Genomic DNA, 15,357 nt, shown 5'->3' with positions numbered 1-15,357 from the left:
AAATTTAATTGATGAATGCATAAATTAAGACTTTTAATTTTGAAATGTTTTTATATAATACATATTTTAGAAAATAATTTTTTATAGAAGCCTTTCATATAAAATCACATACATATACTTGTTTGTTTACAAAGTATATATCTATACACACACATATACACATTAACCTAAGATTATTTAAACTTCTTAAAATCTATTTTGTTATGTATGCATAGTAAGAGTTAAATATATTTAGCATGCTTTTGAGTGATTTTTAATTTAAGTATTATTCTATCTCCTGTATTGCTCACTGGAATTTGAGATTGATTTAAAAATATCTATTATGTCTAGTAATCTAGAATTTCTGCCACTGCTCTTGCTCTCTTAAATCTCCAGTCTCTTTTCTCGTATTTATGGTCCTACTAGGTTCACTTTTTAAGCTTCATTCCATTGATGTTTCCAAAGTTTAGCTTGACATTGCTTGATCTCCTGCAACTTAGACTGTGAAATCCTTTAGGGTAGAGATACATTTCTTCTCCATCCTGGCTGACCCAGTTTGCATTCCCACCAACACTCTACAAAAGTTTCCATTTTTCCATAATCTTTTTAGCATTTGTTATCTTTTATGGTTTTGGTAATGATTATTCTTGCTTTAGTGAGATGATCTGTCATTGTGATTTTATTTGCATTTCCCTGAAGATTAGTGATATATTTTAGATTTACATCATGATCACTTTCATCATAGGGAATTTGTACCTGTATATAATATATCTTGATAGTTTTTTCCCAACCCCCTCACTTCCTTTCAACCCCTCTTCCCCTTCGTATTTATCAAAGCATTTTTTTCTTTTATTCTTTTTTTCCCTTCGTCCTCTCTTTTCCCTTGTACCCCTTCACATTTTCTTCATATTTTCCAATGTCTATTATACATTTGCTACATATTTATTCCTTCAGTTTCTCACACCAGAGAAACAGTGGGGTATTTAAATGTGTGTCTGATTTATTTCACCTAAGAATGTAGTGTCAAGGTACACCCATTTACTTAGTAATGTCTCGTAGTTATCCTTCCTTATGGCAGGGTAGTACTCCATTGTAGAATAAACACCTCTTCTTTATCCATTCATCCATTGTTAAGCATTTGGGCTGTTGCCAAGATTTAGCTATTACAAATTGTGCTGCTATAAACGGATGTGCATATATTGCTGTGGTATGATGCTTTTAATTCTTTTGAGAAGATACCAAGAAGAGAAATAGCTGAGTCAAATGGAATCTCTAGTTTTAGTTTTTTGAGGAATCTCTACACTGATTTCCATCGTGGTTGCACCAGTCTACACTCCTACCAACTGTAGAGAAGGGTTCCTTTTTTCCCACAACCCTGCTGGCATTTATTATTGGTTGATTTCTTGATAATAGCCATTCTTTCTGGAGTGAGATGGAATCTCAATGTTGTTTTAATTTGCATCTCTTGAATGACTAGTGATGTTGAACAATTTTTCATGTTTATTTGGTGCTTCTGCTTCTTCCTCTGAGAAATGTTTATTCATATGCCCATTTTGGATTGTGTCTTTTAATTTGGTGGTCTGAGTTTTTTAAGTTCTTTATATATTCTAGATTGTAGTCCTTTGAGGAACAACTGATAAAATTTTTTTCCTACTCTGTGGGTTATCTCTTCACTCTGTTGGTTTTTTTTTTTCCTGTGCAAAAGCTCTTAATAAGGTGGGATCCTACATGTTGATTCTTTGTAGTATTTCCAGTATGATTGCGGTTTTATTCTTTGCCTATACCTATGTTTTCAAGAGTTCTAACTATTCTGTCTTCCAACAGATTTAGTGTTTCTGTTTTAATATTTAGATCTTTGATACATTTTGATTCTATTTTAGTGAATAGTGAGAGATATGGGTCTAGTTTTAATCTTTAGTGTGTGGAAAGCCAGTTTTCACAGCACCATTTATTAAAGAGGCTTTCTTTCAGTGAAGGTGTTTGGCTCCTTTGTCAAAGATAAGGTGTCTCAATGTGTTTGGAGTTATTTCTGCATCTTCTAGTCTGTTCCATTGATCCTCAGATCTTTTTTTTTCTTCTTTGCTAGCATGCTGTTTTTTATCACAGTAGCTTTGTAGTATATTTTCAAGTCAGGGATTGTGATGCCCCTTGTTTGCCTTTGTTGTCCACAGTTTCTTTTGCTATTTTAGTTCTCTTCTGGTTTCAAATGAATTTTAGGATTGTTTTCTCTAATTCTGTGAAGTATGTTGCTGGTGTTTTGATTGGGAATGCATTAGATCTGTGCAATAATTTTGGAAGTATGGCCATTTTCACTCTATTGGTTCTTTTTACTCAGGAACAAAAAGTATCTTTCCATTTTATGATATCTTTGATTTTCTTTTTCAGAGCAGTATATTTCTCAATGTAAAGGTCTTTTATTTCCTTCATTAGATTTATTCCTAAGTATTTTATTTTTTTAATATTATTGGGAAAGGTATGGTTTTCCTAATTTCTCTCTCAGTGATATGTTATTTGTGTGCAGGGATGCTACTGATTTTTAGGCTTGCCTTTGTATCCAGCTATACTATTGAATTTGGTTATTAAATCTTGAAGTCCTTTGCTCTAGTTCTTGGGGTTTTATGTGTAGAATATCGTATCAGCCACTAATAATAATTTAACTATTTCCTTTCCTATCCATATTTGTTTTATTTATTTCTCTTATCTAATTGCTGTGGTTAGTGTTTCCAGAACTATATTGAATAGGAGTGGTGATAGTGGAAGTTCTTGTCTTGTTCCTGATTTTACAGTGAAAGCTTTCAGTTTTTGACTGTCAAGTATGATGTTGGCTATTGATTTGTCAGAGATGGCTCTTGTCAGATTGAGATAAAGACCATCTATTCCAATTTTCTGTAGGGTTTTTATCGTGAATGCGTGTTGGACTTTTGTTTAATACTTTTTATGTGTGTATTGAGAAGATCATGTGGTTTTTGTCCTTGGTACTGTAATTATATTATATTTATTTGTTTGCATGTGTTGATCCATCCCTCCATCCCTGAAATGAATCCTACTTGATCATGGTATATAATCTTTTTGATGATTTGCTGCATTATGTTTGAGAATTTTTGCTTCTGTGTTCAGTAGGAAGAGAGGTCTGTAGTTCTCTAGTTTTGTTGGATTCTTCTCTGGTTTTGGTACCAGTATAATGCTTGCTTACAGGAATGAGTTTGGGAATATTACTTTCCTTTCAATTTCATTAAAGAGTTTGAGGCCTAGTGTGAAGTATGGCCATTTTCACTATATTGATTCTTTCTACTCAGGAACAAAGGGTATCTTTTAGATCTTGTCTCAATTTCTTTTAGAATTCAGCAGTGAATCTGTCATAACCTGGGCATTTCTTGATGGGTAGGTTTTTAATTACAGCTTCAATTTCATTCATTGATATTGAGTTATTTAGAATTTTTATATCTTCTTGATTTAGTTGTGGTATTTCATATGTATCTAGGAATATGTCCATTTCTTCTGTGTTTTCCATGTTATTAGAATACAGGTTCTTGAAGTAGTTATTGATGATCTTCTCTATTTCTTCAAGATCCCTTGTGATTTCACCCTTTTCATTTCTAATTGCATGGATTTGAGTCTTTTCTTTTTTGATAAGGTTAGCTAAGGGTTTGTCAATTTTATTTAATATTTCAAGGAATCAACTGTTGAATGGATTGATTCTTTGTGTTGTTTTCTTAGTCTCAATTGCATTAATTTCTGCTCTGATCTTTATAATTTCTTCCCTCATACAAGCTTTGGGCTTGACTTGCTCTTTTTTTCCTAGACTCTTGTGGCTCAACATTAGGTTGTTTATTTGAGCTCTCTCCGTTTTTCAGATATGGGAATTTACTGTTATGAATTTCTCTTGTAGGACTGCTTTCATTGTGTCTGAGAAGTTCCTATATATTGTATTGGTATTATCATTTAATTGTAGAAGCCATCTAATTTCTTCTTTAATTTCATCTGTGATCCATTGATTATTCAGGAGGGTGTTATTTAATTTCCACATATTTATGCAGTTTTTGTGGTTTCTTTTGTCATTGATTTCCATTTTCATTGCAGTATAGTCTTATACGCATGCGATAATTTCAGTTCCTTTGCATTTAGTTAAGCATGTTTTATGAGCTTGTATGCGGTCTACTTTGGAGAACATCTTGCATGCAGCTCAGAAGAATGTGTATTCTGGTGAAAGTATTTATTCAAAGGTCTGGTTCAGTCCTGATATTTCTTCGTTGATTTTTTTTTTTCCCTAGTTGATCTGTCTGTTTGTGAAAAGGGTGTATTCATGTCCCATTACAATTGTATTAGTACTTGTTTGATTTTTTCATGTCTGTTAATATTTGTTTTATATAGTTGATTGTGCTGGTATTTGGTGCATATATATTTATGATTGTTTTCTCTTACTCTTGTATTGTTCCCTTAACAAGGATGTAGTGACCTTTGTCTTTCTTGATCAGTCTTGGATTGAAATCCACTTTGTCTGTAAATAGAATAGCTACCTCTGCTTTTTTCTGGTTTCCTATCATACAGGTTATTGTTTTTCAGCCTTTGAATTTTAGTCATGAATTTCCTTTTGAGTTAAATGTGATTATTGTATGCAGCATATTGTTGGATGTTGTTTATCGATCCATTCTGCCAGTCTTTCTTTTCATTGGTGAATTGAGAGCATTTATAGTGATGGTTACAATGGATATGTATTGACTTAACTTTGTAATATAATTTTCCTATTGTTGTTTCCCTTTTCTTTCCCCGTTTAATTACTTGCCTTACCTGGTGGAGTCATTCTATTGGGGTTCATGGAATTGTAGTCTTCCTTATCTCTATCTAGAATATTCTTCAGAACAGTTTGGAGTGCTATTTTCATAGTCATGAATTTATTCAGTTGTTCTTTGTCATGACAGTATCTTATTTCTCCATCAATTTTGAAAGATACTTTTGTGGAGTACATCTGGGTTGTAGCTTGTTTTCTTTTAGCACTTGAAGTAGTACTTCACTCCAAGCTCTCCTTGACTTAAGTATTTGTGTTGAGCAGCCTGCTGTGATTCTAATGGGCTTTCCTTTATAGGTGATTTGATTATTCTCTCTAACAGCTTTTAATATTCTGTTCTTGTGTTGAAGTTTAGAATCTTGATTGTTATATGCCTTGGTGTATTTTTTTTTCTGATCGTGGCTAATTACAGTTCTATATGCTCCACTTTTCTTTATATCAAATTCTTTTTCTATGCTTATATTGTTTACAATATATCCTGTTTTTTCAATGACTCCAATCAATCTTATGTTAATCTTCTTTACATCATTTAGATTGATTTTTTGTGGTCCCTTGGTATTTTTATGAAATTTTTCTTTTCATGACTGCTCCCTGCAAATGTGTCTTCTAGATCTGATATTCTGTCCTCACATCGGTTCATTATGCTTTGTATACTTTCAGTAGAATTTTTAATTTCCTGGATATCTATTTGAACTCTTTCATGGATTCCATTTCTTTCCTATGTTAGGTCATCATGGCTTTCACCATTTTCCTAATCTCTATTTTTAAAAATCTCTATCTACTCTTGATTCACTAACCATGTTCTTCATTACCTTCATCATCTCTTTATCTCAGAAATTATTTCTAATATCACTTGGCACCTTTAACCTTATGAACAAGTTTTATAGTTATTTAACAAAATCTAAAACGAACCAGAAACTAGTGTATAGTAAATATCTCCTCAACAAAGTGATTTTACTCCCAGAGGAGAAAATTTAAAAGAGTTAACAGGAAAAAATAGAAAAATAGAAGTGAAAGAGATTAGAAGCAAGGCTGAAAGATAAATGGTGAAAAATACAGTAGGAAACGAAGGAAGAAAAAGAAAGAAGAAAAGAACAAAAGAACAACAACAAAGAACTAGAAATAATGTTCACATCATAAAAACGAGAACAAACAAAAGGAAAAACAAGGAAGGAAGAAAGAAAAAAAATGTCTACTTCAGGGTGTGTATCTGCTCTCACTGGTCAACAACAGGGACAGACAGAGTCCAGATCTCTGTTGATTGATCCCAGCCAGCCTGAACTAGAGTTATGTTGAGGATAATCCCAGCAAACCTGCATTTTCAATGCTGATCCCGGTTTCTGGCTGTGAGGCTGTGACCCATGTTCTTCAGCCCACAACACTCTAGGTGGCTCTTGCCATCTTGAACTCAGCCCCTTGACCCTGGGTGTCTCCCATAGGTTCACCTCACCGTGACACAGGGAGGACTGAGATGGAGCCAACCCACTGTTGCTTTGAGTCCTGGGTTCAGTTGGACAATTTCTAAAATGGTGACTGGTCTGTCACCTTCTGGGGATGTTTGAGTCCGAATCACTCAGGAGGTATTACATCGTGTAGCATCCCCTGCCCTGTTCCACTGGTGCATTTCTCCATGGAGCCTTCTGGAGGCACTTGTGTCATTATGCCTCTGTAGGTTTAAGCCACCTCTCTCATACCATGAGCTATGATTTAGGAAGAAAGGACCATTTACCACCTCCCTCCATGGCATTAAGATCCCTCTCTTCGGTCTCCCCATGGGCTCTAATTCTCACTTCAGATCCTTGCTGGGTCCCACGGGCCCACTGCCCTCTTTCTTCTCTTCCATATATTGCTATATTCCAGTGTCTGGACTCCAGATTTCAGAGACGCTAATTTGCTGCTGCTTACCACTCCATCATTCTTCCTGAAAGTCTCCTGGGGATGTTAATTTAAGATGCCATCTCATGGCAGCCAGGAAGTAGAGCAGTGGGAAGAGCACTATTAAGTTTTTGTAGTTCTTTATATATTCTGGATATTAACCACTTGTCAGATATATGGTTTGCAAATATTCACTCCAATTCTGTAGGTTGTTTCAGATTTATAGGTTGTTTCTAAAATTTAAATTACCCAGGATTAATATGAAGAATAATTCAATTCCTGCATATCAGTAATAGACACAATTCAGTCACAGATGGACAAAAAACTTGTAGACCTTTAAGAAAGGACACATAGGTACAATAAGCAAAGGAAGAAGTATATATATTTATATATATATATATATGATGTAATTGTTACTAGATAATGAAATCCAATTTTACTGCCTTTTAGCATAAATTTATATCTTACATAGTCAAGTGCTTGGATATGGATTACCACTATCAGAAATTGTTTGGGTAAGCTAAATTTGTCCATTTTTTTCTTGAAAACATTTTATTATTTTATATGTTTTAATAACAACATTTCCTGTTTTATTAATCTTACGTATTACTCAAAATAAGTCTAATGAGTCATATGTTACAAAAGTGTTCATAGAATCATCATTCATAGTAGCAAGATAAGAAAGACTTAAATATCCCTTAACACAATGAATAGCAAGCCGTTTTATTATAATTTTTATTTTTGTGTGTGTTGAATTTTTCAATAAATGAGAAAGAATGATTAATTAAAATATAAAATCCATGTATAGAATCCATGAATGTTAAAAGGAGTTGTGGTCATTATAACTTAGTAAGGAGGAATGAGATTAACCACTTGATCATTATTATACGTCTGTGGTTTAAACAAGATGTAACGTGCTACACACAATAGAATCTTTATATATTAATGGAAAACTGTGCCTGTATATTGCATTCAAGTAATGGAGCAAGATATTTGAGTCATTTTATGTAGAAAAATATTAAAGAAGACCTCAGATGGTTGAGCTATTTGTGATTGTGACTTCTTTGTAATAAAATTACCTCAGTACCTGTATAAATATTGGAAATAAAGCAAGTTAGGCTAAAATATTGCTTTTTTTCTCCTGTTCATACATACATATATAAATATAAAATGTATATACACACATTTCGTGGCATAGGTTTTCTTCACTTAAAACTATTGAGAGATTTTCTAAAACTTCAATAAAAAATGTCATTATAAGGAGACGAAAATTAAGTTGTTATAAATTTTATGTAACCTGTACTAAAATGTTTTACATTTGATATTGAATATTTTCAGATCCTTTCCTTGTATTTTGCAGCAGTCATGGAATGTATTACAGAATTTCAGCACTTTAGGTTGGTTCATTTATCGGTGAGCAAGAATGGAAAATTTTTATGATGTGATCTCTAAAATCTCTGTATAAGAGTCATAATGGTAATGAATTACAGAAATAATAATCGTTACATTAACTATTCATTTTTGACTGTTTATTGTACACCAAGGATAGTTCATTATTTTTAGTAATCTTTTCAATTGTTCTTTGATTTAAGTTTAGAGATCACACAATTGATATGTGTCAAATTCATCATTAGATCTCAGCTATTCTAATTCATTTTGCTTTTTACCAATTCTCTATGCCAAAAAAGTATGGTTTTAAAACTGGAAAAAAATTAGAATGAATATTCAGGAAATTCCCTAAAAATTCTTATGTGTAGGTAAAAGAAAATGGTTTGACTTCTTTTTCAGAACCCTGTTTATTTTCTCTGCTGAATTGTTTCAGAGTTTGCCAGTCAGATGTATTATTTCCTATGAAGGACCAATTATTCAGAATCCTTTATTTGTTGTTTTTTTGCAGAAATATAGCATACTTTTTGAGCTTATTAATTAATTTCTGAGACTTTCTAGGAGTTCATCTTTTCTAGCATTCTGCTGCTTGAAAAAAAGTAAAAGAAATAAAAGAAAATAAAGGGATACATATCTCCAGGAAAATCAGTGGTGGGCCAGAATTGTAGGTTGTAAGCAATTTTACATTCTGAGTGGAATATTCTTTTGCCTTAATGCATATTTACAATGCTTATCAGCTCATTAATGAAACAATAGTTTTACTGAGGCAAGAAACGATAATATATTTCCTTTAATGAACATTCTGGCTTCCTTTAATTGTACAAACAAATACCACAAAGGATTCCTTTATAATTTCAGAATGGATTTGTTTTAAAATGGTTTATAATTATATAACTCTTCCAGTAGAATGATAATTTTTAATTTTTGCTCTGTCTATAAATTTCCCTGTTATTTTTAATCAGGGTCCTAAAATAGATTCTAGGTAGAAAACTGCCCAAGTATAAGAAGTGCTATTATATCAGTCTTGCAATACACAAACATTTATCTGTCTTTTCCAAGATTTCTCACATTACACACTTTGTTTTTAAATATAAAACTCTTTGCAACATAGATTTTTAACTTTGAGTTTAGAAACATATTTTGAGAAAAGGGAATTAAATTGCTATTGATAATTTTCACTTAATTTGTAAACTTGAATGGAATGATTATGCAAAAAAGTGTTACCTGTAGACTTTTGCTTAGTTTTTATATTATTAAAATATTTTTCCTGGATGCTGTAGTTCTTTTGGATGAGGAAATTCACATTGCTTGTTAGAAAGCATAGTGTGTTCTGGTAAAATGAACCTAACCAATTGGTTTAGAGGTTAGAGAACATTTAGAAGAAATGGAATAATAAGCAATACCTCAGATGTGACTTTAGTGGGCATGTACTGGCACTCTCTTTAGTGAAAAACAGGGCATCTAGAAAAGTCTTAAAAGCATTGGAACTTTAAGATATATGTGGTTCACAATTGTTTTGCCTTCTTCTAATATATATATGCATGCTGAGTATTTTGCTTAAAAAGAGTTACTTATATTGGATTTATTTATTTGTTTCTTCATTATCTTTCTGGATTCTCTATAGAAATGAAATTTCCACAAATATTTTAGTATGCTGAGTAAAGTATTAGCATTTCTGTTTTAAAAACATTTTTTCTGTACACTTTCAGTCTACTTTATTTTGCTGGTTACTATCTTAACATTTGTTAATGATGATGAACTTCAGAGAAGTCTTCTATGTTTCTTATGAAGATTATTTTAAAAACTGTTTCTTACTATTTTGAGTATCTGTATATTTAATGAATTCTATAGAACTGATTATTTTACATCAAGTAACTAGGGTATATGTCCTATTGATATTTCCAGAAAAATAAGCTTAAATTGTGTAATTTATGATAGGCATGCCACTAGACTTTAAGGTCAGTATTTATATAGGTCATCTCTTAATTGTAAATCTCTACTTTTGCTTTTATCAAACTGCAATTGTGAAAGGTGGTTTTAAACTTCAAAAGCCTGTCAGTATTGATATGTGAGAATAATTTGGAAGATATATAATCCCCCCAACCTGTCCCTTCTGCTCCGCCCAAAAAAATCAAGTAGAGGAAAACAGATTACTGTATACAGACAATACAATAAGGAGTTCAGTGATTTGTGAACAGTAGGCCATAAAGCAACACCACCTGTAATCAATCAAGCTTTCTCCACAGCTCATTAAAATAAAGCATTCAGTTTACCCAGCTGGCCAAAAGAGTGGTGAGTTTGTCTGCATTGTTGACATGGCCACCACTTTTTAGTTTGTTATTAGTAGATTGCCTGCTTGGTCCTGTTTATTCTCATAGCTTTTCTTTGGCCCAGAAAGGGGATTTTAACTTTTAATTACTTATAACAAATAGAAAAGTCTCTCGGTCCTGTTTTTTCATAGAGACAGTGATTGTGTTCTATGACACAAAGTTAAAGAATGTCTACATTGAGTTTAGGTTTGATAATCTTCCCTAAATGTGTCTGTCTTGTATTTTTATTCATCACAAACCATGTGTAACTCATGGAGATATAGGAGAAGTCAGCATTTATTAAAGATTTTCTGTACTACTTAGCTGCCATTCAAGCCATTTAACTATAGAGCAATGAACTGTAATCCTCAGTCTCCATGTTTAATTAAAAAAGACTTAATCAGATCAATGCACCACCTTTTATAGATATTTGATTTTATAGATATTTGATTTTTCTATTGAAAATATTTAGCTTTCTGTCTTTAAAGTATGTAATAATTGATAACCTATTATCTGATAAAATATTGGAAATAGTTGTCTATGGCAAACCTGTACACTTTTCTGGGTCTACAATTCATCTTATTATTCACAGTATTCTAAAGAGCCACCCAATAATTGTACTCTTCCTCTATTGGCTTAAGTAAGGATTCTTTGGTTTAGTAGAAGTTAAAAGTAATAACAACAAAAAAGTAAATTCTCTTATAGCTCAAGGTCACCTCCACTGAAAATTATAGTAAGATTAAAAAGTATAGAATTTGTCTCACTGATAAAAATCTTTTTAAAATAATAGTTTAATGTTTATATTTTTGTTTTCTATTAGATATTTACAAAAATCAATTAAAATGAGGGTGGGTAGGTATAAGCACTGGGGGCTGATAAATGATGCATGGTTGCTTTTAGCATATGGAACTATTTGATGTTTTATAATATCACTGCATATCTGATGTTTTATTTCTCATTTTTGTAGGTTAGATACACTAATGCATGTAATCTCATAGCCTTTTATTAAAGGCCTTTTTCACAATTGGATAATAATGTGCTATAACTATGATCTTCCAAATTTTCTACGTTTATATTAAGGTACTTTTTATGGTGGAAATCTGAATAAGAGAAGAGAAATCCATCCACCACAGCCGCAGGCTGCTGGAGAAAGCTGTATTATGTGAATGACCACACTTTTCAGGCCAAACGCTTCAGCAGGCGAGCTCACTGTGCTGTCTGCACAGACCGTGTAGGGGGGGACTTGACTGCCAGGTGTATAAGTACACCAGCTGCAAACTCTCAGTTCACAAGAAATGCCACAAACTTGTCACAGTTGAGTGTGGGCAGCATTCTTTACCATCAGAGCCCACGATGCCAGTCGATCCATCATCCATGGCTTCAGACCCAGCACACACAGCGATCCCACATAACCTTTCAACTCATGAGGCTTTAGAACAAGTTGATGAAGAGAATGAGGCAGGGAACACCGAGGAAAGTGGCAAAGCTTCATCTGGTTTAGGTCTTGAGGACTTTGATTTGTTCCGAGTTATTGGTAGAGGAAGTTATGGGAAAATACTGTTAGTCCAACAGAAAGAATCAAGTCGTATGTGTGCAATGAAAGCAGTGAAAAAAGAGCATGTCAGCGTTGATCGGATACAGAGAGAGAAGCTCATTCTAGAGCAGGCATCCAATTGTCCTTTTCTAGTTGGACTGTATGCTTACTTCCAGACAGAAAGCAGACTGTTCCTTGTTCTAGACTATGTCAGTGGGGGAGATCTACTGTTTCATGTGCAGCAACAAAGAATGCTTCCTGAAGAACATGCTAGGTTTTACTCTGCAGAGGTCAGTTTAGCAGTCAACTATCTTCATCGGCAAGGAATACTTTACAGAATTTTAAAATTAGAAAATGTATTACTAGACTCAGAAGGGCACATTAAACTCATCAATTTTTGCTTGTGTGAGGAAGGCTTACAGCCAGGAGACACAACCCACACTTTCTGTGGCACTCCTAATTTTGTGGCTCCAGAATTTATAAGAAGGGAAGATTACAGTTTCAGTGTGGACTGGTGGAATCTTGGAGTCATGATATATATCAAGATGATTGGAAAGTCTCCATTCCATCTTGATGAGAGCTCTGATAACCCTTATGAAAACTCAATAGAGCATGTCTTGCAAGTAATTTTTGGAAAGAGACATTGTCATACCTCGTTTTCTGTCTGTACAAGCTGCTAGTGTCCTAGAGGGTTTTCTGAACAAGGACCCAAAAGAACAACTGGTTTGTCATCCTCACAGGTGCTTTGCTGATATTCAGGAGCATCCATTCTTTCAAAATATGGACTGGGACATGATGGAGCAAAAGCAGGTGGTGCCTCTGTTTAAACCAAATATCTGAGCAATTCGGTTCGGACAACTTTGATCCTGAATTTACTAATGAACCTGTCCAGCTCACCCCAGGTGATAATGACATCGTGAGGGAGCTAGATGGATATGAATTTGCAGGTTTTGAGTATATCAATCATCATACAATGTATGAAGAAGAAGGGGTCTGATCCCCATTTTTCAACTATGCATTTTGTTTATGTTCCCATTTAATGCTTGGAAAAACTTGTTGCCAGCCTAGATAGAACTAACCATTTCAGAGATGTCTGAAAGCTAATTTTAATTTATTGTTTTGAAGCTATATTTAGATATAATACTTGATTCTTATAGTCTATAGTAGAGAATATGGAATTTTTTGTTCATAGATTAGATTTTTATGAACTGATTTAAATAACAATGAGGCAATTGCTTGTTAACCACACTTGTATATACATTCCATTTGTTGAGTGGGACATAATGCCTAATATTTTTTCTTTTTACTCATGATACAAGAAAACAATTTGTCTTTTCAGTAAAATATCTTACCTGTGCTAGTTTCTCTCCAACCACACTTTTGAAACTGACCACCTTTTGGGGTCAGTTTATATAATCTTCAGGAAAATGCAAAAAATACCAACAATTGTGAATAAAGATACATATACTTCTATCTTTTTTATATGAAGAAAATACAATATACGACTACAAGCTTTGGAAAGGTAATAGTTCTCATGAAATGGGGCATCTGAAAAAGATTAAAAGATAATTTATTAAATGTATAAATTTTAAATTGTTCTAAATTTAAAACTAGATCATTAACTAAAATTAAATTAAACTAAGATTGTACCATTATAACTTATTTACATTTAGATGATGATGGTTACCTTTCACATCCTTGGCATAAAAATGATACTGAAACAGAAGGATGATATATAGCACCCTAATTTTAGTTAATGATCTAGTTTTAAATTCAGAATGATTTAAAATTTGTAAACATTTAAGAAATTATCTTTTAACCATTTTAATGCCCCATTTCATGAGAAATACTACTTTTCCAAAGCTTGTACTCATGTATTGTTTTTTCTTCATATAATTTAGTTTGAAACTAATGAAAACATCAAAGGAAAATGTTTATAGACATTCTCCTGTTCATTTCCGAGGCATGTACATTTCTCTTAGTGCCTGGAACTTGTTTTAAAACAAAAAGCAGTATTCACAACATAAACTTATAGAGAATTCTAACATGTCAGAAATATGTTTAGGATCTCACTTTTAAGTGTTGCTCTTTTCCGTAGGGCATTTCAGAGTGTAGAATAATCACCCAGGGTGTGTGTTTACCATGTTTATTACTGAGCCCACATTAGAACTCTTTTGGACTTTTGAACCTCATTTTGAGAAATACTTTCTTCAAGATATTCTTTTGTCTTCCAGTTAAATAGTAGAAAGTGTGTTCATGGTATAATATTTTAAGATGTTACAAGCAGAAATTTACAACTTTATGAACATTTTTGAACAAACTTTACATGAATGACTTCATTAGATACCTTCCTTGTTCCCCTCGACAAAATCTTATCAGTTTTTTGCCAATGATATCCAAATGATGAGCATTTTTCTTTGTTGAGGTTTTCACCATTATTTAGGGTGGTCTTTTGCTTTTCAGTTTTTTAAGTAATAAGATTAACTGTATATTTTATAGAGAACTGCATTACAAATATGTTTTCAACTATTTTTGTAGTATTTAAGTGTTATGTCAGTTCTTTTAATGTCATACAGAAATTGTCTCAAAATACTCTTTGGGGGAATAAGTCACTTTATAGTCAGAATGGTTGACATTGTGGTGTTCTAAAAAAATTTATTTTGCATAATCCTGTAGTCAGATCATTTTATGCATATGCAGCTTGGGTTAAATTTCAAGTACTGTGTTCAGCACTAGTATATTTACTGTATACATTTGTTTTGTTTTGATTTCTGTCGTGTAGAGCACTGCCTTGGTCATCATAATGTAATCTGTGCTTTTTTCATGTTACAGCCTTTAAAAAAAACATTTAATATAAATTCAAAACAACAAAAACAAAAGAAGAAAACCAAATCCTTAACTTATATTTTGACCTTAACATGTAGCAAGTACATACTTTTGGAAACTTTTGATCATTATAAGGTCCATATTTTACCATGTATGAAATCTTGATGTAATGCAATTATTATATTAAAAAACAGTAATGTGTCGGTCAAAAATAAATAAATAAATAAATAAAATTGTAGAGTTTTTGGCAGTGTTTTATGATCTTACTTTGATAAGCTCATGTAGGTTTTTTCTTTTTTAACTCCTTTAATAACTTTTTCTTCCAGGAAAGCTTGATGTATTTAGCTTTCTTGTCACTAGGAAACAATACTCAATACTCACAATTTAAAGTTGGATAAATTTAATTTGGCTCATGATTTCAAGGGATTCAGTCCATAGTCCACTGGCCCCAAGACAAAGGCATGATGGTAGGAGGGTGTGGAAGCACAAAGCTGCTTAGTCAGTTGCAGTTGTGAGCAGAGGAGGGGAACCGCACAAGAGAGAAAGGGGCAGCAGATCAGATGTGGAGCTCAAAGTTTACGCCTCCAGGACCCATTCAGACACATCCAGAGTGTGGTTTACTTATGTCCTCAGCATTTCCCAGATAGACAGTCCACTCTATC

General features: G+C 33.0%; 1 protein-coding gene across 11 annotated transcripts in view; it reads left to right on the top strand.

The window, feature by feature from the left end:
- Positions 1–15,357, top strand: part of Cep128 (centrosomal protein 128) — a 428,016-nt gene that overhangs the window by 251,075 nt on the left and 161,584 nt on the right. The window contains exon 20 of one of the 11 annotated variants that reach the window (XM_087195437.1): positions 12,610–14,882. The exons of the other annotated variants lie outside the window; for them this stretch is intronic. Coding sequence (XP_087051563.1) covers positions 12,610–12,665 — 56 coding nt within the window. The 3' untranslated portion in view covers positions 12,666–14,882. Of the gene's footprint in view, positions 1–12,609; positions 14,883–15,357 lie in introns of those variants that run through there. 11 annotated transcript variants of the gene reach the window in all.

The sequence above is a fragment of the Heterocephalus glaber genome, unplaced genomic scaffold (genome assembly GCF_053883595.1).
Source record: "Heterocephalus glaber isolate CG9 unplaced genomic scaffold, H.glaber_assembly_v1.0 deba00001608, whole genome shotgun sequence".
In the NCBI taxonomy this organism is placed as follows: Eukaryota; Metazoa; Chordata; class Mammalia; order Rodentia; family Bathyergidae; genus Heterocephalus; species Heterocephalus glaber.
This window is presented reverse-complemented; position numbering and strand designations above follow the sequence as displayed.